The sequence below is a fragment of the Capsicum annuum genome, chromosome 3 (assembly GCF_002878395.1).
Source record: "Capsicum annuum cultivar UCD-10X-F1 chromosome 3, UCD10Xv1.1, whole genome shotgun sequence".
In the NCBI taxonomy this organism is placed as follows: domain Eukaryota; kingdom Viridiplantae; phylum Streptophyta; class Magnoliopsida; order Solanales; family Solanaceae; genus Capsicum; species Capsicum annuum.
Window position 1 is genome coordinate 337,439 of NC_061113.1, and position 25,037 is coordinate 362,475.

General features: G+C 36.7%; 2 protein-coding genes across 5 annotated transcripts; both read right to left on the minus strand.

Moving 5' to 3' along the window:
- Nucleotides 1–939: 939 nt before the first annotated feature.
- Nucleotides 940–18,955, minus strand: LOC107864420 (fanconi-associated nuclease 1 homolog). 4 transcript variants are annotated; one of them, XM_016710777.2, is made up of 15 exons: nucleotides 18,614–18,955; nucleotides 18,194–18,329; nucleotides 17,464–18,092; nucleotides 17,274–17,378; nucleotides 15,292–15,556; nucleotides 15,145–15,207; nucleotides 12,785–12,859; nucleotides 12,568–12,686; nucleotides 6,481–6,572; nucleotides 6,294–6,381; nucleotides 6,059–6,199; nucleotides 5,736–5,959; nucleotides 3,163–3,436; nucleotides 2,850–3,071; nucleotides 940–1,632 (listed from the first exon to the last, which is right to left on the minus strand). In XM_016710777.2, exons 1-15 carry the CDS (start codon nucleotides 18,716–18,718, stop codon nucleotides 1,192–1,194), a joined length of 2,979 nt encoding a protein of 992 aa, XP_016566263.2. In that variant the 5' UTR covers nucleotides 18,719–18,955; the 3' UTR covers nucleotides 940–1,191. The 4 variants fall into 4 exon arrangements, with proteins under 4 accessions (XP_016566263.2, XP_016566262.2, XP_047264785.1 ...); XM_016710776.2 differs by having other exon boundaries at nucleotides 2,850–3,083; XM_047408829.1 differs by having other exon boundaries at nucleotides 2,850–3,083; nucleotides 18,194–18,319; nucleotides 18,614–18,950.
- A 273-nt stretch (nucleotides 18,956–19,228) lies between these two features.
- On the minus strand, nucleotides 19,229–24,029 carry LOC107864422 (ribosome biogenesis protein NSA2 homolog). The gene is made up of 9 exons (XM_016710778.2): nucleotides 23,879–24,029; nucleotides 23,636–23,755; nucleotides 23,473–23,540; nucleotides 20,953–21,061; nucleotides 20,779–20,847; nucleotides 20,202–20,259; nucleotides 19,775–20,010; nucleotides 19,643–19,694; nucleotides 19,229–19,554 (listed from the first exon to the last, which is right to left on the minus strand). Exons 1-9 carry the CDS (start codon nucleotides 23,879–23,881, stop codon nucleotides 19,487–19,489), a joined length of 783 nt encoding a protein of 260 aa, XP_016566264.1. The 5' UTR covers nucleotides 23,882–24,029; the 3' UTR covers nucleotides 19,229–19,486.
- Between the last annotated feature and the right edge of the window lie 1,008 nt (nucleotides 24,030–25,037).

Here is a 25,037-nt window from a genome sequence, read left to right on the forward strand (position 1 = left end):
GGAATATAATTTAGGAGGTTTGAGAATCCAATTAGTTGAAGATACTAATGGTTGCTAAGGAATATATATATGTATATGATTTCATTTCATCTTATTCTCCATGAAAATTAATAAAGAGAATTTTCCACCACTTTTTAATTAGGTTTCATTTTTCCTGTTTTAAATACCTTAGCTGACTTAATTACAATGATGCTAAAAGAATCATATCCAAATCTAATATAATTCCTTTCTTTTAGGAAAAATACAAAAAGAAAAATTCTCCCTCCTTGAGTTCTCACATGTTTAAAGTTTTAAGAGGTTTGGATCACTTTTTTGAATGGTAAGAGCCAAAGTAAATGTTTCATGCCTCATTGTGTTTATTTTAGGTTTAAAAAGAAAAGATTATCATATGTAGTTGAGTTTATATATTACTACAATATGGGGGAATTTCGGAAAGAGAAAAGCCAAACAAAAAATAAGGGCAATGTAAAAGCTAACTTAAAGTTGACGAGCAAGAAGCCTATATTTAAAATTAATTTTCTTTTGTTTATGCATATATTGGAAACCTAGGTGATAGAATACATATATCGATGACAAGAAGAATTTTCATGTTTTATTTTATTGGCGTTCCATCCGATGTCCGATACCCGCATTGAAGTTCGGTTAATCCAGATTCGTGCCGCCTAGAGGCCCATTCGGGTGAAAGCGCTCCCTACCAAGAATTTTTTCATACCACCCAGGGCTCGAACCCGAGACCTCTGGTTAAGGAGGAGCAGCCCCATCCACTGCACCACACAGGTGCATCCTTTGGTGTGGTAGAAGTTTCATGTTTCTAACGAGTCCTAGGATTTGGGAAACTGTATCTACAGACTACATGCATGAAACTTCCCATGATCATGGTGACAATGAAGATTTTGAGAGAGAAGAAATTTGGGGACAAGTGTGGTGAAGATTACAACATTGAAAAGGGTACTTTGGGAATATTACTAATGATTACCTCGAGTAAAATATTATAATAACAATAATACAACGAAAAATGTAGCATTTTTTTACAAGCACAAAGTCGACAGGAGAAAGAAGTTATGAAAATTTTTCTTTTTTTACTCCCATCTTTTACAGCCAAATGAAATGATGATGGGTGTAATAAACTCTAGCCAGTGTAGATCTTGTCCGACAGCTTTCACCAGCAAAAGAGAAGCAAATTTTCACCCTCTATATTGGGGTATGACTCACTTTACATACTTCAACAGTGAAGCCACAGTCCATTAAAAAGAGTAACCATGCGCGTTGTTGTTCTGAAAGTCTATCTCTGGGACCTTTCACTTCAACTAGCTTTGCTTCGCCACTGTAGTCGTCGTGGAAGCGCCACAGCAATAAGTCAGGCATTCCACTCGACCAACTCCGGTAATCTTGAGCCAAATTGCGGCAAATTGATGCAAGGCAAATACCCCCAATGCATGTAACAGCTGCTCGGAGCTCAGATAGGGAATGCTTCTCCCAATTGACTCCCCTACAGGCTGTTCCCACATGTGATTCCCATGACATGATGAGCAACTCTTCCGCCATGCCATGCTCAATCTTATCTAGAAGAGCTTCTACAAGACCCTTTCTAGCTTCATAAAAGCTATCAGTTTCAAGATCTAATGGTGCAATCTGCACAAAAGCAAAGACTTTTGATACTTGAGAATTTCTTGCAGATGACTATCAAACAGAAAAATGAGATGATGGGCTATTGAAGTGATTTAACAGTTAACATTATCTTTTCCAATTAGCTTGAACAGTGATTGTAGATCTAACATAGATACTACCTTGTATTTGTTGTTGTCTACTCTTGCAAGATGCGGGAGAAGGTTGGAGTGGCTTCGGTAGAGGACAAGATGTGGGAAGTCCGATTGAAATGGTTCGGACACGTGATGAGGGGCAAGAATTGCCCGGTTCGTAGGTGTGAGAGGCTAGCTTTGGATGGTTTCAGGCGGGGCAGGGGTCGGCCGAAGAAATACTGGAGAGAGGTGATTAGGCGGGACATGGAGCAACTACAGCTTACTGAGGACATGACCCTAGATAGGAAGATCTGGAGGACGCGAATTAAGATAGAAGGCTAGTGCTAGTTTGGATCGTTAGTGTAAAGGTATTACTTGGTGGATGTATTTTTCTTGTTATACCACCTGGTTTCATGCTTTATTACGAATTTGTTTACTAATCTTTGTTTACTATTCCTTACTATTCTTTGTTTACTATTCCTTGTGAGTGTCGTATTTACGTTATGTCATCTTGTTCCATGCTTTATTACGGATTTGTTTTTTTTTTTCCTTGTCTTGAGTCGGGGGTCTATGGGAAACAACCTTTCTACTTCTCTGGAGGTAGTGGCATGGACTGCGTACATATTACCCTCACCAGACCCCACTATGTGGGAATGCACTGGGTTTGTTGTTGTTTGTTTGTACTCTTGCAAGACCCCTTACAAAATTGTTTATTAAAGAACACAAAAGTAAACAACCATCATCAGCAAATAAAGGAGACCCGAGGAAAAAGGGAAATTAGTGTCTTCCAAGAACACGTAGGATACTATTTTAAAACGCTATTATTTCTGTTGCACAGAACTTAGAAGGAACCTAGTATCATTGGACAAATTTTGCAGAGCATGAGAATCATAGTCATCCACTTTTGTGTTGCTCATTAATTATGAAGTTAAGCATATTGTTTCTTTAATTGTTAAGCAAAGCAAGTCATAGCTGCTAAGGCAGTAGTTTTCATGCGGTATAACTATCAAACGAGTTATCACTTATCAGCACCGCCATTTAGCATGGAAGTTCTAACAATAGCAAGGCCACCTATACCCGAGTCTATGGAAAACATCAAGCATATAATACCTGAAATTTGGTACGGAAGACATTTGGTACATCTGCAAATAAAACGTCCCACATTAGAATCCCGAAAATAGTCAACCAAATCCCACTCTCAGTGTGTACACCCTGCCAGCATCCTCCTTCTCCAGCATAATACTCTAGAGCAAGATCTTCTACTCCACAACGTTCTCCATCCTCACCATAAAAGACATTCTTTACCCCTGTTTTGCAGTTGACTGGCCTGCCCTGAACATGAACCTAAATGATCATCAAGGAGGATCAATCCGAAGTGCAAAGTGGTCCATCAGAGAAACTTATAGGAGATAGAATGAATTACCTCGACTATCTTCCTATTGAGGGAATCCGAAAAGCTGGGAGTTTTCCAACGTCTAGGGGGCTTCCCCAACCGCAGAACTCGCCTCTGTAGAGCCACAATAGAGCCAGATCGAACCCAAGGATCTAGTAACCCCTTTTCAGCTACTTCAAGACTGTCATCAATGCACCCAACATGCTCCAAATCAATTGAGAGCCTCAGAGTCCAATACCCCCTTCTTCGATCAGATTTAAATTTAACTAGCAGCAGCTTAAGCAAGTCGATTGCATCTTTATACCTGAAAAAGTATCCCCACTAAAAATTCTAAATGCACAATAAACTTCACTTAGAAGTTAGAACAGAATCACCACCAACATAATCTCACAAGTGTGGTCTGAGGCGGGTAGTGTGTATACACACCTTACCCTGCCTCGAGAAGGTAAAGAGGCTGTTTCCGATAGACCCTTGGTTCAAGAAAAGATAAAAAAGCAGCAGTAACAATTAGAAATAACAGTAAGATAATAAGATAACCGAAGCAAAAGAAACAACCTCCATTAGAACAGTATCATCACCATTGCAAGAAATGTCCAAAAAGAGTGTACACATATCCACCTACTGTATTCCAAGTTATCTATTGTCATAGCATGAGCTGGCGCATTGTTTAACAATACTCTCAGAGGCTCATAAAAAATCTTAAATAAATCTGCTTCCAAAGACAAACTCCCAGGACATTCACTGAATTCATTCACCAGCCTAACTAGCCCTCGTCAGATCATCAACTAGTCCTTTACTGGCCTCTCAAACAATTTTTAGAAGAAACACTCAGTTCCAATGAGAAACATGCACAAAGGCAGACTACATCACTTGTTGGAAAGAACTGATGTCAATCTTCTGAAAGAAGACGAGAATCCAACCTAAAACTATAAGGCAATGCATGGAATTGCCTCAGACATTATAAAATTATTTGGTAACCCTACAAGATCAGTAAGGGACTAGTGCATTCTCTGACACCCTCCCCCACACGTGTAACTCGATTCTTGGGTTTACACATGAACACTGATTTATTTGGGGTCTCTATTTTGAGAAGATTGAAGAACTGGCCTGACGTAGAAAAGATGGTCAACAGGCTGAAAAGACTGCCTGGCCGGTGGGTAGGCCCAACAGGTTAAGGAACTTGATGAGCCGAATTGAAAATGAGAAGCTAAGATAGCTATGGATTGAATTGAGAGAGAATCTTAAATCAATAGAGTACGAAGAGAGAGCATTATGCAAGCAGGATTACCAAAGTTTGGCACAGATACAATGTGAAAGAATTTTAGCATCCAACCCAAAACCTTAAGGCAATGGGTGGAGTGGCCCAGTACATCATAAACCCCTTTAGTAACCATTACACAACCAATGAGACTATGAGAGACAATTGTATTCTCCAACTCTAAAGACAATTACAAAGGGACAATTAAATGATATCAACATGTAAAAGTACCAATATAAAGATTTGTCATTTACCTATACCATTTTTCATTTCCCTCTTTTGTTGACTGTCATACAACACATACCAATGACTAAACTCTGCAATGTCAAATGCTGGAAGAAAAATTGGTTGAAGGTCAAACAGCTGAATGCCCGACTCATATCATGATGAAGACAATAAGACATGTGACCTTCTAAAAGAAAATGTGCTTCATGAATTCACTCTAATGACTAAGGAAAATAAATGAGATACTTAAGGATAAAAGTTCCTAATATTTCGGAGTATATTTGGACTTTTTCCTAATACAAGATAACATAAACGAGTTTGTGCTCTGTAACTCTAATGAGTAAGGACATAGTTCCAGGAAAGATAAACTAGTTTTGGAGAATGAACTCGCTTACAAAACCCAGCCATTGAACTCTCAAGACAAGTCTAATTTCATGAAAAAGAAGAAAAAAAATCTTTGAACAGTAAAGAAGTAGTAAACTTTCAATAACTTGGTGAAAGACAATCCTCTAGCAAAATTAGCTGTCTAAATACAAATCACTGTTTTCCCCAATTATGGAAACTAAGCATATCAGAAACTAACCAACTTATGGAACCGAACATAAAACATAAGCCTATTTACAAGAGTTTATCTTGTGACAGATTTTCTCTTCTCTCAATCGTAACACGTACCACTACCCCCTACTTTTGCTGGAGAAATGGAAGACAGACCAGAGAAAAGGGGAGGATAGTCTTTGCGAACTTCAATATAGAACTCTCCCCTTTTGTTTTATGCTGAACAAGCAAATATTCGTTTATTTCACTAATATTCTCATTCCTCTAGACATAAACTTTTCTTTTTCAGAAAAGGACCTCCGGCCTGGGTGGTGTGAAACCTCACTTCAGAGAATCATTTCATACTCACTAAGTTAAATTTAGCTATTATACTATGTGATTCTTCTTCCTAGTGTATCATGGAATATCTCAATTGCAACTTAACTTTTCTAACGGATGAAGCTGACTTCCAGAATAATCTGCGATTAAATTGATATTGTGCTTCAAAGAGGGAACTCTTTTGCAGGTTCACAAAAGGCAAGATCATAAGAGATAACTTCTAATCAAGCATTTCAGACCTCCTCACCTACGTTCATGCTCCAGGAAAGAAACACCCAACAGGATCACCTTAGAATGTACCCATTTGGCTGAAAAGAAAGATAAAAATGCAGCCATCGGCCCAGAATGTGATGAATTATCTTCCTCCACAGAACTAGATACATGCCCGGCAGAAATCTCAATGCATCTTGATACCAACTCATTGTTGTTCTCGTCAAGAAACTCATCAATAACTTGTGCAACCTCAATGGCCTAAGGGCATTCAATTCAAACTAAATAAAGGAAAAAAAAATCTTTTTCTTGTGATAGCTAATAAGGGGAGAAAGTATCTTTCAAAGGAGTTCAGTGTACCTCCTCATAAGACAATAGGGAACTTCTGTCTGGAAAAATTTGGTCGGTGAATATGCAGTTGTAAGAAGGATATTTTACAATGCCCAAGTCGACAAGTAAAAATGCTGACAGGTCCTGCTCTCCATTCAGGAAAAATAGCCTCTGAAGGAAGACAAAATTAGAAGGGCACATGTCAAACAAGCAATGCTTATAGACGAAGAGGCTAGACAACATAATAGAAATTCTCAAAAATTACCTCGGCACGCCAGAAGACAGATTCAGCTGACGCAGATATCCGGATACAGCTTCCAGTTTTCCCTAGAATCTTACTTGGAAGGTTGGGGCTACATTGATGACATTTTGGAGCAATTACATGAAAGAGTATTAAGGTGTGACATAGACTATAGAGTGACATCCGAGGACTTATGCTAAAAACAACCTACCATAAACCACTTTCATATGCACCAAGAACTCGAGCAATGTAATCTTGCTTTCTTGTACCATAATCAGCGTTCTGGACGATCTTCTTATGTGACTGAGCTAAATCTCAAAATAAAGCACACTTGTAAGAAAGATAAATGTAAACTCAAACAAGACAGCCGAGTGGAAGTCCCACAAACAAAAGGGAGAATGAAATGAACAATTAAGTAGCATCTACTATATAGTATATTTTACTTCACAAACCCACAAAATTATTTACTCTAATCTTCCAAGAGATCCTGATCTGACTACAACTAATTTTCTGCAAAATTTGGAAGAAAAAAAAATATTTGAGGCAGTTAATCAATGAGAACACCTCAGAAAAGCAACTTTTAAAAAGTCACCGCTGTTCAATTGCTGCAGAGCAGCTATCATGACAGCAGGTGGAGAAGCAAAATGGATCTTTTTTTTTTGTGCAATACCACCGTAACCGAATCAACTATCCATTTCCTTTAAGCCGATATTTCCACATTTCCCTCAATTGAACTCAGAAAATTACTCTTCTTTCCTTATCTCTCTACCTTGTGGAAAGCACGTTTAGTCATACAGAGAACTGAACACATCAAGAGAAGACAGAAGGCAAGCACAAGCTCAGACAAGGGCATTAAAGTACCACATTTTCCTTCTACTTTGAGAATTATTTTAAAATAAAACAAGGGCAACTTTTTTTTCCTTTTTTGATGAAGTGTTACTGTTGGTTTCAAACCGTTAAAGGGAAACAACACAGGAATTCAATAGTCAAACATTGGCCGCTGAAACAGAGATGGAAGTTTAAAGAAGAGAAAATGCAGAGCGATAGAGAGGGATTAATTTCTTCTCGAAAGACCGTCATTTATTGATCATCAACTTAGCAACTTAAATAGATGCTATTACAACCAAAAATAGGACAAAGAAACAACCTACTTCTACCAAAATTAAGACAACTAATTAGTTTCCTACCAATGATAGAACTCCTAAATTAACTAGGATTGTAAGTAAAAAAGCTGGAGAAAAAAAGCAGAGAAAGACGTGCATATTCCTAAAGCAACTCTCAACACTCCTCCTTGCTTTATGAAATGCAAACTCCAATTTTCTGTCTGAGAAGCTTGAATTTGCTGACAGGTAAAGGTTTAGTGAATATATCAGCCCATTGTTCTTTCGTCTTGCAGTAGAAAAGAATCACATCTCCATCTTTTTGAACCTCTCTTAGGAAGAAAAACTTGATATTGAAGTGCTTAGATTTTCCATGAAACACAGGATTGTGAGAGATAGCTATTGCTGCTTGGTTGTCCACGAACACTTCAATGCTTCCTGTTGGTTCCATATGCAGATCAATCAGAATTTTCTTCAACCAGAATGCTTGATTTACCGTTGCTGTAGCTGCCACAAACTCAGCTTCGGCAGTAGATTGAGCCACAATGTCCTGTTTCTTACAACTCCATGAAAAAATCCCAGAACCAAGACTAAAACAGTGCCCTGAAGTACTCTTCGAGTCATCTTTGGAACCTCTCCAATCACTATCAGAGTACCCAAAAAGCTTCACAGGTTGAGTCCTTCGAAACATGACTCCATAGGTGATAGTTCCTTTGATGTATCGCACAATTCTTTTTGCTGCCTTCACATGTACTTCACTCGGACAATGCATGAACCTTGATAGAATACTTACAGCATACAATATATCGGGTCTTGTTGCTGTAAGATACATTAAACACCCAATGAAACTTCTGAAATATGTTTCGTCCACCTTTTCGGCTCTATCATCTTTGCTTAGTTTCTCTTTTGGGTTCATGGCCTCTTTGCAATTTTCCATTTTGAATTTCTTGAGAATTTACTTCGCGTACTTCTTCTGGCAAATGAAAAACTCATCTTTTCCCTGTGTAATCTCCATTCCAAGGAAATAAGTCATCAGACCAAGATCGAACATTTCAAAAGCTTGCATCATAGCCTGCTTGAATTCATCAATGAGCTTTGCTGCTTCCTGTAATCAAAAGGTCATCAACATATAGAGAAACAACAAGAATCCCACTGTTATTGCATTTAACATATAGTGTAAATTCCGAACCACTTTCTCAAAATCGAGGCTTAGCAAATAATCATCTATTCGACTATACCAAGCTCTTGGTGCCTGGTTTAGGCCATAAAGAGCTTTATGTTGTCGGTAGACTTTCTCTTCTTTTCCATCTACAACAAAACTTTCAGGTTGCTCGATATAGATTTCTTCTTCAAGAACTCCATTAAAAAATGCGGATTTGACATCCATCTGGTGCACTTTCCAGCCACGTTGTGCAGCAATAATAAGAAGCAACCTGATTGTGTCGAGCCTAGCAACTGGAGCAAACGTGTCAGAATAATCAACACCAAAAATTTGTGCATACCCCTTAACTACAAGTCTGGCCTTGAGCTTGTTAACAGAACCATCAGCATTCAATTTTGTCCGGTAAACTCACTTCACACCGATGATCTTTCTATCTTGAGGCTTTTCCACAAGCTGCCAGGTTTTGTTCTTCTCAATCATTCCAAGTTCCTCCTCCATTGCGGCTTTCCACTTAGGATCTAAAACAGCCTCTTCAAATCCAGAAGGCTCTAAAATGACCACATTGCATCTCTGGTATATCTCAGAGAGCAACCTTGTTCCTCTCCCAAGTTGATCATCAATGTCTTCATCGAAATTCGGTAGACTGCTTGTGATCTGCTTTTGATTAACCTTTTCCCAGACCCATTGCTCATTCTCCATAAAAAATACATCTCTACTTACCATAATTTTTTTAGTATGAGGCTGAAAAATCTTGTAAGCTTTAGAGATTGTACTGTAACCAATAACAACTCTAGGTTCTGCTTTCTGGTCTAACTTGTCCCTCTTAACCTGCGGAATATGAGAGAAACACAAACAACCGAAGATTTTTAAGTTTTTTAAGGACGGCTTATAGCCGTGCCATGCCTCAAAAGGTGTCTTGCCGTCAACTGCTTTGTTAGGCAATCGGTTCAGCAAAAAAACAGCAGTGTTAGCTACTTTTGCCTATAAATATTTTGGTAAGCCTTTCTCGTATAACAAACACCTCGACATTTCCATTATCGTCCTATTCTTCCTTTCACTGACTCCATTCTGTTGCAGAGTATATGGGGCAATGAGTTGATGCTCAATACCTGCATTTTCGCAAAACTTTTCAAATCGATCAGATGTGTACTCAGTATCATTATCTGATCTAAGCATTTGCATCCTGCAACCACTTTGATTTTCTACCAAAGCTTCGAATTTTCAGAATACTTCAGGTACTTCAGATTTGAATCTGAGAAAATAAATCCAACACATTCTTGTCATATCATCAATAAATGCTATAAAATATTTACTTCCGTTAAGAGAAGCAATTTTATGTGGTCCACACAAATCAGTATGGACTAACTGAAGCTTCTCCGATGCTCTCCAGGTTGCCTTGGCAAAAGGCATCCTGCTTTGCATTCCAAATTAACATGTGTTGCAGCATGTGTGTTTTTCCTCCATGGATGGTAGTCCTTGAACCATATCTTTCTTCACCATGTGCAAGATTGCATTGTGATGAAAATGCCCGAGTCTCTTATGCCATACACCTGCTGTCATCTCTTGGCTCGAATAGGCAGCCGACTTTCCTTCCATTGGATCAAACGAAAAGTTTTTTCCTCTCATCTTAACTTGGCAGATTTCTTGACCCTTTGGATCAAATATCACACTTCTTGTCCCCAAAATTAAGCTTAAAACCATTCTCCAACAGTTGTCCTATGCTCAATAAATTTTAATCAAGTTCTGGAACAAAAAGTACATCTGAAATTAACTTTGTACCTGACCTGCTTTCAATAGCCACTGTTCCTTTTTCTTTGGCAGAAAGATAATCGCCATTACCGATTCTGACTTTAGAGATTTCGGACTTGTCTAAATATTTGAAAATCTCCTAATCATGAGTCATAGATTTGTACAACCGCTACCAATTAGCCAGGACTCGCTTGAGACGCTGCTTGTAAGACATGATGCGACAAAAAGTTGATCTTCTTCCTGTTCATTAACAACTCGAGCCTCCGCATCTTGCTACTGAGTTTTGTTTTTACGGATGATCGTTTCATGCCCAAGCTTACAACTAAAAATAGGACAAAGAAACAACCTACTTCTATCAAAATTAAGACAACTAATTAGTTTCCTACCTATGATAGAACTCCTAAATTAACTAGGATTGTAAGTAAAAAAGCTGGAGAAAAAAAAACAGAGAAAGACGTGCATATTCCTAAAGCAACTCTCAACAGTTACAAGGGCAACATAAGGCACCAGATAATCAATTGTGAGTGCAGTGTGACAATTGTTATTAGCAATCAATACACAACATACAGAAGCAGTGATCCCTACAATTGAAGACTCTTAGATTTAATGGTCCAAGCCATTCTCAATCTCATGAAACAGATATTGATTTCTCCTGAATGAACAAGATTCCTGTAGCACCGTTACTTCTTCAATCATTTTTCTAACACCTTTTACACAGCAAGAAACTTTGTTTTTGTTACAATGATGGAGAAGGCAAGCTTTTGGAGTAGGGGACTGTGGAAGGAAAGAAAGTTGTGTGATAGAACAATATCTTCAGTAAGACACAGCTTAGATGCACAACTTATTCTTAAAAAACATGAAATTGAAATGGAGCACTGGAATTAATTAGCAATATGACTGAAGCTCTATAAACATATCATTATATCTACATACAATAAAAGGAATAGAATAAAAGAAAGATGAGAATAAGACGGAAAAATTAAATGATACCGAATGGTAAAAGATCTGAGTAAAGAGATTTGGTGATAGCTGACAACAGAAGTTGGATTGGCAGAGGATTAGCTATTGTCTTTTGTTCTTTTTCTTCTTTTGGAAATACTAATACTTTGCTTCCAGGGTAATTAAGATTATTGAATCTTTGATTGTAAATTAGAAAGTTAACTGGTATGGTCACCAAGGGGATGCCAACCCAGTAGAAAGTTACAAGAGACAAAGATTAGTAACCCAGTACACAGGTTGAATCTTAATTAAGCTTATTTAAATAGCAGAATGTATAATAATCTGATTTTCCATTTATTTAACTCGCAGAGTGTATAATAATCTGATTTTCCACTCACTTTCACACAATGCATGTAAAGAATAAATGAAAAAAGTTAGCTACATGGCCTAAATGACCCAAGCGCTAAGAATTGTATGGCCCGTATCTGTCCACACAGTATCCTGTTTCTGTGTAGTCATCAGAAGCCAATCTCATTATTGGAGCATTAACTATGGCATCAATCAAATTTAGATGGAACCTTCCATAATGCTCCAAACCTTTCATGATCCTAAAGTAGCTTCTTTTTTTAGTTCACGAGAGAGACTGTTAGGGAGAAATGATAAGTGATATTGCAAGTACATTAAAAGGGCAGCCTAGTGCACTAAAGCTCTAGCTACACGCAGGGTCCAGGGAAGGGCCCCACCACAAGGGTGGATTGTATGCAGCCTTACCTTGCATTTCTACCAAAGGTTGTTTCCAAGCGGGGAAGGGCCCCACCACAAGAGTGGATTGTATGCAGCCTTACCTTGCATTTCTGCCAGAGGCTGTTTCCAAGACTTGAACCCGTGACCTCCTGGTTACATGGCAGCAACTTTACCAGTTGCTCCAAGGCTCCCCTTCAGTATTGCAAGTACATTACTAAGATAAAATTTTCACTTTTTTAATCTTCTGATTGCCTGGACATTAAATACCCCAAATATCCAATGAAGTTAGCAATACTCGTCAAGCGACATACAAGCTAACATCCACCTTACAATAACAAAAAAGGAACTCCTTTGATAATGAAAGTCAAAATATAACTACCAAAAGAAGAACCATCAATCCAGCAGAAAAATGACATATTTTCATCCTATGACATCCTATCTAGTGCATTGTATGTCTTCCTCATATCACATCCACTAGCAGATATAAACCTTCTAATGGATCGTATGTCTTCCTCAGACCACATCCACTGGCAGATATAAACCTGCAGGTATAAGCAAATATATATAATTCATGTGGCACTTATAAAAATAAAGAAACACTGACCTTGTTAAGACTGCAGACAAGGTCCCGTAGTTCACCAACATTAAGAATATTCAAGACCTCCTTTAAGTCATCAATTTGTAGTTTATCTATTGTTTCAAATAAAGTAACGCATTCTGCTTCTGCAAAGTAAAAGAGAATGACTTGGATGATGTTGCATTCAGCTTCTCTTAAAGCAAGACTATATAGAATTTACCAGAGTGTTATAGAATCTGTCTACCAGAAAGACCCTTAACAGCTTCTTCATAATCACATATTTCAGCATATGATATGCTAGCCATTCGAAACCATGGCCCTAAGGTAAGGGAAAAAAAAAAGAAATCTAATAAGATCAAGAAAATCCTTGAATCATCCCGCAATAAAACATTAAAATTTTCAAAAAAAAAAAAAAAAAAAAAAAAAGATAAAAAAGACAACATTATAAGAATGAGGTTGTACAAATTAAAGAAACTGAAACCACGACTTCTTAATACGATTCTGAAAAGCAGCTGAATTATCAGTAAAAAAGGGTAGCTGATGTAACATAACGTAGAAGAAACCACACCGTAAGATACCGATTCATTATTACCGTGGTTTCATATTCATACGTAGAAGAAACCCCACTGAAACCACGTCTTCTTAATATGATTCATTATTACTGCGGTCTCATATGCATACATATACCCTTTTTCAACTTTTTCTTTATCTGGATAAGTTAGTACCCTGTTCACATTTATCAATTGAGAAACCACATCGTAAGACAAGTTTGTGAATTTCACTAAACGACAGTATCACACATGCTACTAAACTTTAAACTAATCAGCTATAGGAGTTCCCAGTTATCTCTGCAACCGTGATCCTAAGAATGTTAGGCATATAGTTGAAGTGACATTAAGATGAAATACCTATGATATTTAATGTTACTATAAGGGCAGTAAGAAATGATAACTTATATGGAAAGAAGCTAGAGATGTTAACTTTTCTCCCTTAACAGTAGCAGAAAGATGTAATTTTTGAAGTTCTACTTTGGTTGTAAGACAATTTAAGTAACTCTAGTGTTTATCTGGGGTTGGGGCCGTTTGCCCAACTCCCAGATTTCTTCTTTCAGTTTTTGTACTTTGATTCACACTTTGAAATAGTAAAAAAAAATAATTACCAAAATTTAAAATAAAGATTGATATTCGCTCTTCCCTTCAAAGATATGGCATAATTTTCTGAGAGATAACTTATCTATTCAGTACGTAAAGTACATAACAAAGCCTAAAGTTCTTTCTAACATGCAGGTAGGAATCACATAAATAACTACTTCCACTTTCAAGAAAATTACCTCTCAAGAATGGTTTTTTTTTTTAAACAGGTAAACATTATCATTAATCACAGGGCGAAAATCGGTCGTATACGAGCAGTATACCAAAAAGCAAAGAACCTACAATACGACATGGTTCTCTACAAAAGACACCCAATCCTCTATACAACCTGGCACTACATGGGTGCACCAAAAATAAATAAGGAACAGGAGGCTACTCCTCACTGCCCAAAAGTCACTTCTACCCCTTCAAAAGCCCTCCTATTTCTCTCTGTCCAAATGATCCACATCAAAGCTAAAGGAACAACATTCCAAGCTCTGCACCTTCTCCTGCTTCTTTCAGATTTCCAACAAGCCAACATTTCGTCCACAGATCTAGGCATCACCCAAGATATACCAAACGAACTAAACATATCCCACAAGTCTCATGGTCAGGTTGCAATCTAATAGAAGATGATCAACTTCCTCACCGTCTCCTTGCATAAGTAACACCAACTAATGCATATGACCTTACACAAACTAATCCAACCCAACTAGAAACTGTAAAAGGTAATGTATCTGATGAGTAAACACATTAAGTGATAATTCAGAGGATGAACTACATTAAATGTCAAAAGTTTGACGGCAGTTAAGGGGAGCTCCTGAAAACAATAATGTATCCTTTTTCAAACAGAATACTCTATTATTAGCATACGGAACCACAAGCCTATACTTATTGTGAAATCGGCAATTTGTATCCAATAGGACCAAAAATGTTAACTGTGGTGATACCACGAGTACTGTCCGAAATCTTTACATGCAAGTATATCCTGGTCATATCAAGAAAATTTTGTGTCTGTAGCTGTCAGGAAAAGGTAGTGTTGATATCATGAAAATAGCAACTAATCACACCACGGGTGTGGTCAAGCAGTAGCTGAAGGTAGAATGAACCAAAGGTGACCAAGGGACAGATTTTAGCATAGGCAAGAAAGTTAGTTGATTTTTTCACAATGGAAGAATGTTGAGACCCAGTAGAATAGTTGAGGTGAGTTGACCCATACACCAAGATTATCGAGAAACGAAAAAACATAAGAAAACAATAACATGGAAAGTACAACTGTGTTTCATGTTTCAATCTTGCCAGACATTGAAAGGTCTCATGACTAATTAAATGACTAATATATCTGATCCATAAATAAAGACTTCATCCGTCATCTTTAAAACGAGGCGATACCCAAGCTGAAGTGGATAAGATTCAGAAATTACCAACTCTAGGATATTAATAGCAAGCCAAAAGAGTTATTGAAGTCGAATACCTTTACGTGCATAAAGCCGAGCAAAAAGCCTTTGACTATCATCTGAGAGTGATAAGAAAGCTTCTGTTCCAACAAAGGAAAAAAACATAGTTATATATGCAAATTTATCAAAGATAATTGGGATGGCCCAAGTGCTCGAGATCATACTCAATAAGGTCTTCTCATCTTCAGTAAAAAGATGTGCATTGATCTTTAAAACCTCTTTTAGTAAAAGTAGAAGGTTGTGCAGATATTTTGCAGGGATAGGAGCGTGAGTCTTGGAGAATTCAGCAGCACATAGAGCGTTTCTACGAAAGGAATTGAATTCTTGGAGACTAGAGAAGTCCTTTTCACCAAAAGACACAATGCTAGAGGAATATATCTGAATTGGGACAATTGCATGAGGATGCTGTGGAACAGAAGTTATATGGCCCTGAATCCATGTAAGCTACTGATCAGTCCATACATTTCAAAATTCACAATTTGAATTGACGGAAGTATATCGTAAACAGAAAACTAATGGCCTGGAGAACTCAAAGATATCTATTAGACTACACAACTAGCTGGAGCTCTCATTGCTTCTCTTAATTCATTAAAATTCTAATTCAATCTTGTATAAGATTCCATGTACTTAAATGTTATTGGACACCATTTAACAAGCCCAATAGTCTCACTAGCAAATAATGTGGTTGATGTTGTAGTGGCTCAATAAATGGTTTATATTTTCTTTTACTAGTTAGTTTTATGTTAGAACCAAATGGTGTTCAAGTCCAAAATCTGTGTACTGCTACAGATGAATGCAGAACATCTACTCACTGCCTGAAAAAATGAACTGAGTGCAACCATACTTCCAGGGAAGAGCAACTCACTTCAGTGTAGAATGCTAGCGCTTACATATAGACCTACTTAATAAATTCTACATAACTTTTCATTCTTACAAAAGCCAGTGCACCGGCAAGGGAATTTCTCCTTCCAACTTCCATCCATAGAATGTTATCTTTTACTAAATCAAATTATCACAAGCATGGAATAGCAAATCACAACCATTACATCAAGATTTAATGTTTGAATTCTTCATTCTTACCCAAATCCCTGAAAACACAATTTTTAAAGATCCTGGCCAGTTATTTACTTTTGGCCTTTGGGCAAGGACTACTCAGTTTATAGGTACAGGAACATGATTTGAGTGATTGAAATTGAATGAAATGAGCCAAGGAGTTATCTCAAGTGTTCACGACAGCTAGGTGGCCTAGGGACAAACCTAAAAGTTTGAAATTAATAAAGTGGACCATAAATGGCATTGCGTTACCCTAATCTGTATTTAAAATTTTAAGAACAGACGCAGTTCACAAGTAGATCATGGCGCTAGAAGTATCACGAATTGAAGGTAATCAACAAAAATCAGAGTAGTTTAGTTTTGCTGATTTGCACTGGTGATACAACTGTAGAAAAGAAGAGATTGAAGTAGTGATTAGATAGAAGAGAGGAAACTAAGTAGCTGCGGAGATTTAAATCATGGAAAAGATTCGGTACCTAAAATATTATTGATTCATATTTCTTGAGAGCAAACATGGTACAACTCCTATTAACGGACTGAGGAACCAAGAAATATCTTGGAAATACAGATAGCCTGCTTGTGCTTGTAAATTGAAGCCCTTAAGTGGAGTAGCACTGCTACTGTCTACCTTCTTTTTGTCTTTATAGGTCCTATGACCATCTAATCTTCACCATTGTGAACCTTCTGTGCAGTTTAGATATTATTTTATTGAGCTTTCTTACAACAATAATAAATGCACCTCAGTCCCAAACAATGCATGAAATTGACTAGTTTTATCATTTATGCTAGTTTCCGGCCTACATCATTTCTCCTCCCTTATCCGAGCAAGGTCAGGCAATGTGAGCAAGCTTACACAGGCAATATGAGAAGTATTTATAAGAAATTTGTGCAAAGCAAAACAATGTGCTTGGGTATTCATAGTTTATTTATTATAATGTTTGAGTTTTATAAATGCATTGTGAGTTGTACGAAGAAATTCTAAATATGCTTTTCAACATTTAAATACAGCAAGAACGAAGGTCAAGACAAGTTGGAGCTTGTATGGGAAATGGAAAAACTTAGAACATGACCATGAAATATCTAATATTATTACCTCAAACATCAGCTGGAAATTGTCTATCAATGGAGATAAATACTGTGCCAATTCCCTAGGGATGAAACCTAGCTCTTTACTGTGACCAGTATCTTTAGTTAGAACCTGCCAGAACATACGACCACTGCTTTTTATACACACACTTCAGATACAACGTTACCAGTTAAAGATAACCATAGTGAAGATCAACCTTGATTGCATTCAGATCCTTGACATTCTCGGAATCCCTTGAAAGCATTAGCATTGTTCCAATAGTTAACTCTGTGTCAGCACCAAACTTACGGCCAACAATGAAACTATCAAGCAAAATCTTAGAGTTATCATAATCTTCCAAAGGTTCCACACATTTAGACGTCCCATTTTCAGAAAGTGACAAAGTTGAGTCTGCGATGTTGTCAATTCTATCATCACTAATTTGCTGTTGAGGAGAATCCTCTAGCCCAGCAATTGTGGACTTTGCACCAGCCATAAGTTTGCATTCATCATCAAATTTGACAAGATCATCTAAGTTCTCCATTCTATTAACCCCATTACCAACACTACTCTCTCCTGTGCATATTTTGGATCTGTTGGTCGTCAGAGTGAGTGAGACTGATGATGAATTGGACTCGTGTTGTACATTATTTTCAGGACAACCAAAGCTGCTAATTTCAGAACCCATATCAGAATAATTACCATCATCGGCACTCTGACCAACATCGGTCCTCGTATAGTCTGACTCGGCCAATGAGGCTGTTACTTTAGGTCGTGTGCAAAAATTCAACTGGAAAAGGGTGGACTGGCTTAGTTTTCTTTTAGTTCCTCTCTGAAGACACTTATCTGAGAAAATCACATCCCACTGTAAGTTTTCGCCGAGCTCAATTTAAACCAAAAATAAAAAATAAAAAATAGACTCACACTTAATAAAGTAACAATAGTACCTAAATGAGAGTTAATCACACGATCTTCCCCTCGAACTTGCTTTCCACAAACAGGACAACCAACCATTTCTTCACCTCCATTTCCATTTCCATATCTAACCTCATCCTTATCTTCCTTGGGATCAACTAAAAGCCCCTAAAATGAACAGCTTTCAATAAAGTTGAGCAAAATTTGAAATGAATAATGAAGGGATAATAGAATTTTGGTCCATGTGATGTATGGGTTAAGCACATATAACCTTCAATTAATCGTAAAGTTCATTTTTTTTAACCCCATACTTGTGAATTTTACCAAATTTAATGAATTAACTGTTAAACAATTTATTTATTCATGTTAACTTTGTATTGTTCGTCCGTATTTGAGGACAAAATCACACATTTTGAATTAGTTAAAAGTTAGAAATCAGAATTTATCGGTACCTGAGGAGGAGGAGAGGAGGTAAGAAGAGAATGGCGGTGACGGAGAAATCGCCGGCGCCGACCGATTAATCTGATTAGGCTTTCTCTCCCTTTCAGCATCATCATATGTAAAAACCCTAATCACAATACAAAGCTTCTGCTACAAGGATGAAATGAGGAAGCGAGCTCAATATTTATACAGAGCTACCCCGCCCAACCGCTAACTCACTCCCGCCATAATTTGACTAATATACCTCATTAATCATTTTTAAACATGTGAGATAATTTTTTAACAAACGTGAAAACTATTTTAACGCGGAGAGAGTAAATAGCAATCCAATCGTGCCTTTTGATTACAAAGGTGACAACAAAAAGTTATCAATAGATATTTCCTATCTTAAAGTAGGGATAATCAAATTGTTTATATCGTTGGATCCTATTCAAGCTGAAGTTGTTCGCTAAATTACATCCATATAAATTGATTCTGAATTTGACATTGATATATCTCTTCATATTATACCAAAATAAATGGGAAACCTTTGCATTACAATCCAGCTGCAACAACTATAAGATATGATATGCTTTGCTTAAATTGCTGATCAACTTAAAGAATTTACAATAAGAAGGTTTTGGGGATGAATAATAACAAGATGAGGCTTTGATTTTCCTTGTAAACAAACTTACATGCCACATTCGGCCTTAAGAAATTCAATAAACATGGAAGCGAAAAGCATAAAATCCACAAAAACCTAAATCGCAGCTAAAGTACCAAGCTAAATGGCTAATGGTACAGTTGCAGTATTCATTTCTACTCTCCTGTTCTACAACCAGCACCGATGAGATACATATGGTTATGCACTCGATTTAAACAAAGAAGGGTACAGCTTAAGAAAACTACACGAGGAGAACTGCATTGATACAACCGTCATTTTCAGGATTATTCGTCACTTGAGCATATTTCCCTGGCATTCACCAACCAATAAGATGAATCATCAGAACTGAAGCAGAAAAATTCCCGGAAGTGTAACATTCAAGTAAAAAATATCTTACCCCAAACAACTTTTCCAGCAGGAGTGACAAGACCAAGTTCACTGACATTAACCTGGATTTTGTAGCAAGACAATTAGCGGTGCAAGTTTTTACCAGATAAGCTGGGAAGCACTATTGAAAAGAAAACTTTACCTCAATGATGGTTCCTTTAGTCATAACACCTAGTGACGTATACATTGGACCATTAGGATTTTTCTTCACCCCAATGATCTCAAGATTGAACGTACATTTAAGTTCAGGGTGCGTCACGTGGGCTTTAGTGAAACGTAAGCCAGAAGGGCGGATGAACCGTTCATACTTTGGAGGTTTCCTGGTAAACCCTTGTCCAACGAAGGTGGCTTTTGTAACCATTCTCTTCCACTGCTTGGCTGCAAGGATGAGAACAAATCAAAATGGTCAAAAAGTTGGATCTTACCAATACCAAAATTAAATAAATAACAAAATAAATGACAAGTACGAGGAGCTGAAAGTAAGAACTTGAACATGATTAAGAACTTGTAGATATAGGCCAAGTGGCTAACCAATAGAAAATGAAATTAGATCATTGAAAAATACTTACTCTTCCTTTTGCCAGATCTTATCACTCTGAACATCTCATCCTCGGCCACAGGCCTAACCTGTAAGGGTGAAGTATCTTATTCGAAAGCAATTTAAGTAAAAGGATCTCAAGGCATCTACATAAACGGAATTACAGTGTTGCTCATATGATATAGGAATGGTAACCCTTCGGGGGTAATCTATTTCCAGTGGAATCTCAGTACCTATTTAAGTCAACAAATAAGAATGCATCCCTATAGCTAAACATATTCCAAGTGAGAAGAAAGATCCACAAGTGCAGTCTTAAGAGCACACACTGAAGCGTGAAGCATCTCTATTTGTGACCACTCAGATAGCGAGACACAGAACAACGTCAATATCTCAAAAACAGAAGTAAATGATAGAACATTCAATCACACTCAAACATATTTAGCAAGAATTATGGATACACTGAACAAGAGTAAGGAACCAACACAAAGGCAGACAGAGATAGCATAAGTAGCATAAAGACAAAAATGCAATGCAATTCTGACTTTACTATCTTTTTTTTTCGGCTAAGGTAATAATAGTTTATAAATGAAAGTCGATTCTAAATTTACCTTAGGCAGAGGCACCTCCCATTTTCCAGCTTTCTCTTTTCTCTTTTGCTTTATTGTGTTGCTGAGAATCTACACAGAAGGTTTAACATTTGAAAAGGTATAATCAGTCTACGTTCATTGTATCACCAATTGAACCAAAAAAACAAGTTAAAAACTACATCAAACTCAACATGCCTTGGCTCTTGTGGTAGTTTCACGATCCATCAGATATGCGGGGACAGCACCTTCATGCACATCATCATCAACCTTACGTCGGGCTGATGACTCTTCATGCATAGCCAATCTGTTCAAGCCAAACAAAGTAGAGATGTGAATTTGATAGAATATCAAAAACTTAACAATTTTTTCATTTAGGAACCGGTGCAGGCTTTGGTTTCTGAAGAATCATCACTTCAACACATATCTCATCTCTAAGGACCAAATAAACACCAAGTAATAAGTATTCCATGAGAGGTTTAGAAAATTTGACCCACCATAAATAGCATTGTCCTTAGATCATAGCAACAGCAGTCAGAATATATGGATATGCCACTTCACTGTAAGGCTGGAACTTTATAATTTTTTCTTTTACTATATGACCTAAATCTATATAGAGCATACCGTTCACTGGTTGAATTTTCTAACAGTTACTCCGGCCAGAATCTAAGTGATATTTCAATGGAGATGGACAGCTGCAGAATGTAATAGAAACTATGTTTAACATTTAAATAACCTTGAATGGAAACAACCAATACTATGCAAAGGATTCAACTTGTCTTAAAGCACCTTTAGGTGTTATGAATTGTACTTCAATCGATGTTCAAGTATTACCTACTGCTGGATGCAAACCAATAATTTTCTTCGTCACTAATCATCACAGAACAGTGAGACTCAAATCCCATACTAAAAGGCATGTAGGGTGAATTTTCATGTTAATTCTAAACCAAGAGTATTACCACCATCTTCTGGCACCTTAATATAGAACAGCAACCGCAACATAGCTAGAAACAGCGGAGATGCTAAGAAAATCTTCATGAAACTCATTACATTTTTAGCTACGAGCCAAGCATCACTCTTAAGCAGAGTTGGTTCTGTTTCCAACTCACAAGCAAACACCAAACCAAACATACAGAACCTTCCAGCAGGTACCAGTTCTCTGTACCCATACAACCCAAAAGGGCACCCACAATCTGAATAACAACCAATCGTAGGAGCATTAGTTGCTAACATATCAACATCTCCGTAATATTACCAAAGAGGAATAATCCACCAATGATGGACAATGTTGCTTTGTTCAGTTTGGGCTTTGAAGCTAATTCTGATTATTCCAATAGGCAACTATTAAATAGTCAATTTGATGTGTTGAGTAAACACGAACAAACTAGTTTTAAAAAAAAATCCTATATATTTGATGATAAATTTGTATACAAATATGTGGATACAACAACAACTAAACATCAACTCAAACTAGACGAGTCGGCAATACAAATTCTCAATATTCATTTATACTCCATTTTTGACTGTCATTCACAATACTTACTGCACAACTACGCGGTTTCGTTAAAATAATTGAAGCTCACAAAAGAGGCAGTCCAGTGAATTAAATACACCCTATGCACAAGGTTGTTATAGGGAGCCTTACCTTGCATTTCTGCAAGAGGCTATTTCCACGGCTTAAACCAACAACAACAACATGCCCAGTAAAATCCCACAAGTGAGGTCTGGGAAGGGTAAAGTGTACGCAGACCTTACCAGTACCTTGAGCAGGTAGAGAGGCTGTTTCCGGAAGACCCTCGGCTCAGAGGGGAGAAAATACAGATGGGTAAAAGCAATATGTGCATATGTTTTAAGATCACATAAACCTTGACAGTTATACCAAAAATCACTATCAGATATCATCTCGCAATTCTTATTCAGATTTTTACGAAATAATGAAGAACATCAAGTAGAAACTAACAGAATATTTCATGTAACTGCATGCATATAACCTAATTAAATCCTCACAGAGGACAGAGAAAAAGCTGTTCACTAATTACTGAGTTACCTCCCACTTAAAAACTAAAAGAGTAAGGGGAAACCCAATAAACTAAAGCTCCAGCTATGAGCAGGGACCGGAGGAGGACAGGACCACAAGGTTGTTCACTAAAAGAGTAATTACTAAATATATTCCATACATCACACTAGATAGATATCATATTCATGGAATACTATTGTTACCTTCCACTAGAAAACTAATAGAACAAAACACTTCCTGGCACCAAAAGCTAATCTAGCTTAAATTCTTAAACAGAAATACCGTTGAGACATAGTGGCTTCCGTCTTGGGCCCCTAGAGGAAACTACAATGAATAAACTGAACAGCTATAGTATTCCAAGAAAATGCAGATAATATTTCAGACTATTGACGTGACCATCACACATATTAGCCGGATTACTGATTACAAGGATGAATGAAAAGAACTGAAATAAGAGTAATTTCATCTGCTAAGCATTACCAATCTGCACAAAGGCATAAAAGATTTAGAACAAAAAGGAGCAGAAACCGCCTACGCCATACAATGGAAACTGATCATCACGTAACAACTAAAGGTAGACTGAAGAAACTAGTAACACAAATAATTGAAGCTCACAATCATATAAGAAATCAAAGTGAATAACTCCGTAAAACAATCAAATCAACATGCCTAAAATAGAAATTACACTATTAACAACTTACGTTTTCTTCATCTGAGCCTTTTCAGCATACCGCTTCTTAGCAAGCATCTTACCCTTGATACCCAATGTCTATTTCCAGCACACCAAAAAGAAAATTAGCTTAAAATTTCATAAATAATACAACAAAGCATAATCAAAACCAAAAAATGAAGGGAAAAAAAGACCTTTTGAGCAATTTGAGATCGCTTGTGAACTTCACGAGCTTCCTTCTTACGTTTACGCTCGAAGTGATCATGGCGACGGCCATACCTCTTCGTATGCAGCTCTATATAATCTCCCTGAGGCTGTTATTCACAAAATTTTCAAAAAATAAAAATAAAAAAAAGTAGATATTAATGTGTTAATCCAATTATAGAAAATTGCAAAACAATGAAATTGTTGTATAGCTTATAGTTAAGAGAACTAACCATGGCTACTGACTATGAACAAACGTAGAGAGAGAAAGAAAGAGGTAGAGAGAGAGAGAGAGAAAAACCCTAAGATTTACTTAAGGAAATCAAAAGGGCTTTGGTATACGGGTCAGTGAGAGAGAGTGGGCCCAAAGCCCAAAAATATAGGATTTTTGTATTCAATTTGGAAAGTTAATTACTTGTGGGGGTGTTTGGTATGTGCTATAAAGTGAGATACCTCATTTTTAAATTTGGCATTGAATATTATATCATATGGTTAATGGTATAAAAAGTTATATCATCAATCAGACAAGATAGAGATCTAATACTGAAATTATAATCCCTAAATAATTTGGTTTGTACGGAACAACTTCTACCTTTTGTTGTGTCAAGTTTCCCTTTGTTAATGTAAAGGGAATATACAACCCAAATGATTAACAACAGGGATAAATATATATTCAAAGTATAATTAAGGATATATACCTACCATTTATTATATATTTTTCTTTTTCGTAAAATAAATAAAAAGTGGATAAATGCATCGGATTGTACGATATGTCCCTCTGTTAGTGTGAAAAAGAATATATGCGTACCATTTATAATGATTTGAAGCTATATATGTCCCTTTCCGTTCAAAAAATGAAGGATTGAAACAGACTAAAACGAAAAGTAGGTCATTCTTTTTTAAACGGAGGAAATTGATTTTAATTTTAGTTAAATAATATGAAAGATTGTAAAACATAAAGCATCAAATTTTGAATTAGAAAGGAAAGAAGAACTATCTGCTTTTCATTAAATATTTTAAAATTTTAAATTAAATAACTCAAATCTTCATATTAATAAATAAAGTTTTTAAAATAATATTCAAGGTAATGTATTAGAAGCAAATGGCTAACATCTTGCTAATTTAAACTAATTCTTTATTTTATAAATTTAGTAACATCTTTATATACATATATATATATGTGTGTGTAAACACAATAAAAATAGCTCTAAATCATTAATAATAAATTTGTTATGTGCAATAAAAATGTTTATTGGTGCAATAAACGCTGATAGGAAAATCTGACTATTTTATTTCGGTTAATGATAGATATTGAAGGTTAATGATAGATATTTGAAAATGAACATGCTTTGAATATTTCGATTTGGAATACTTTACGTTTGATATGATGCT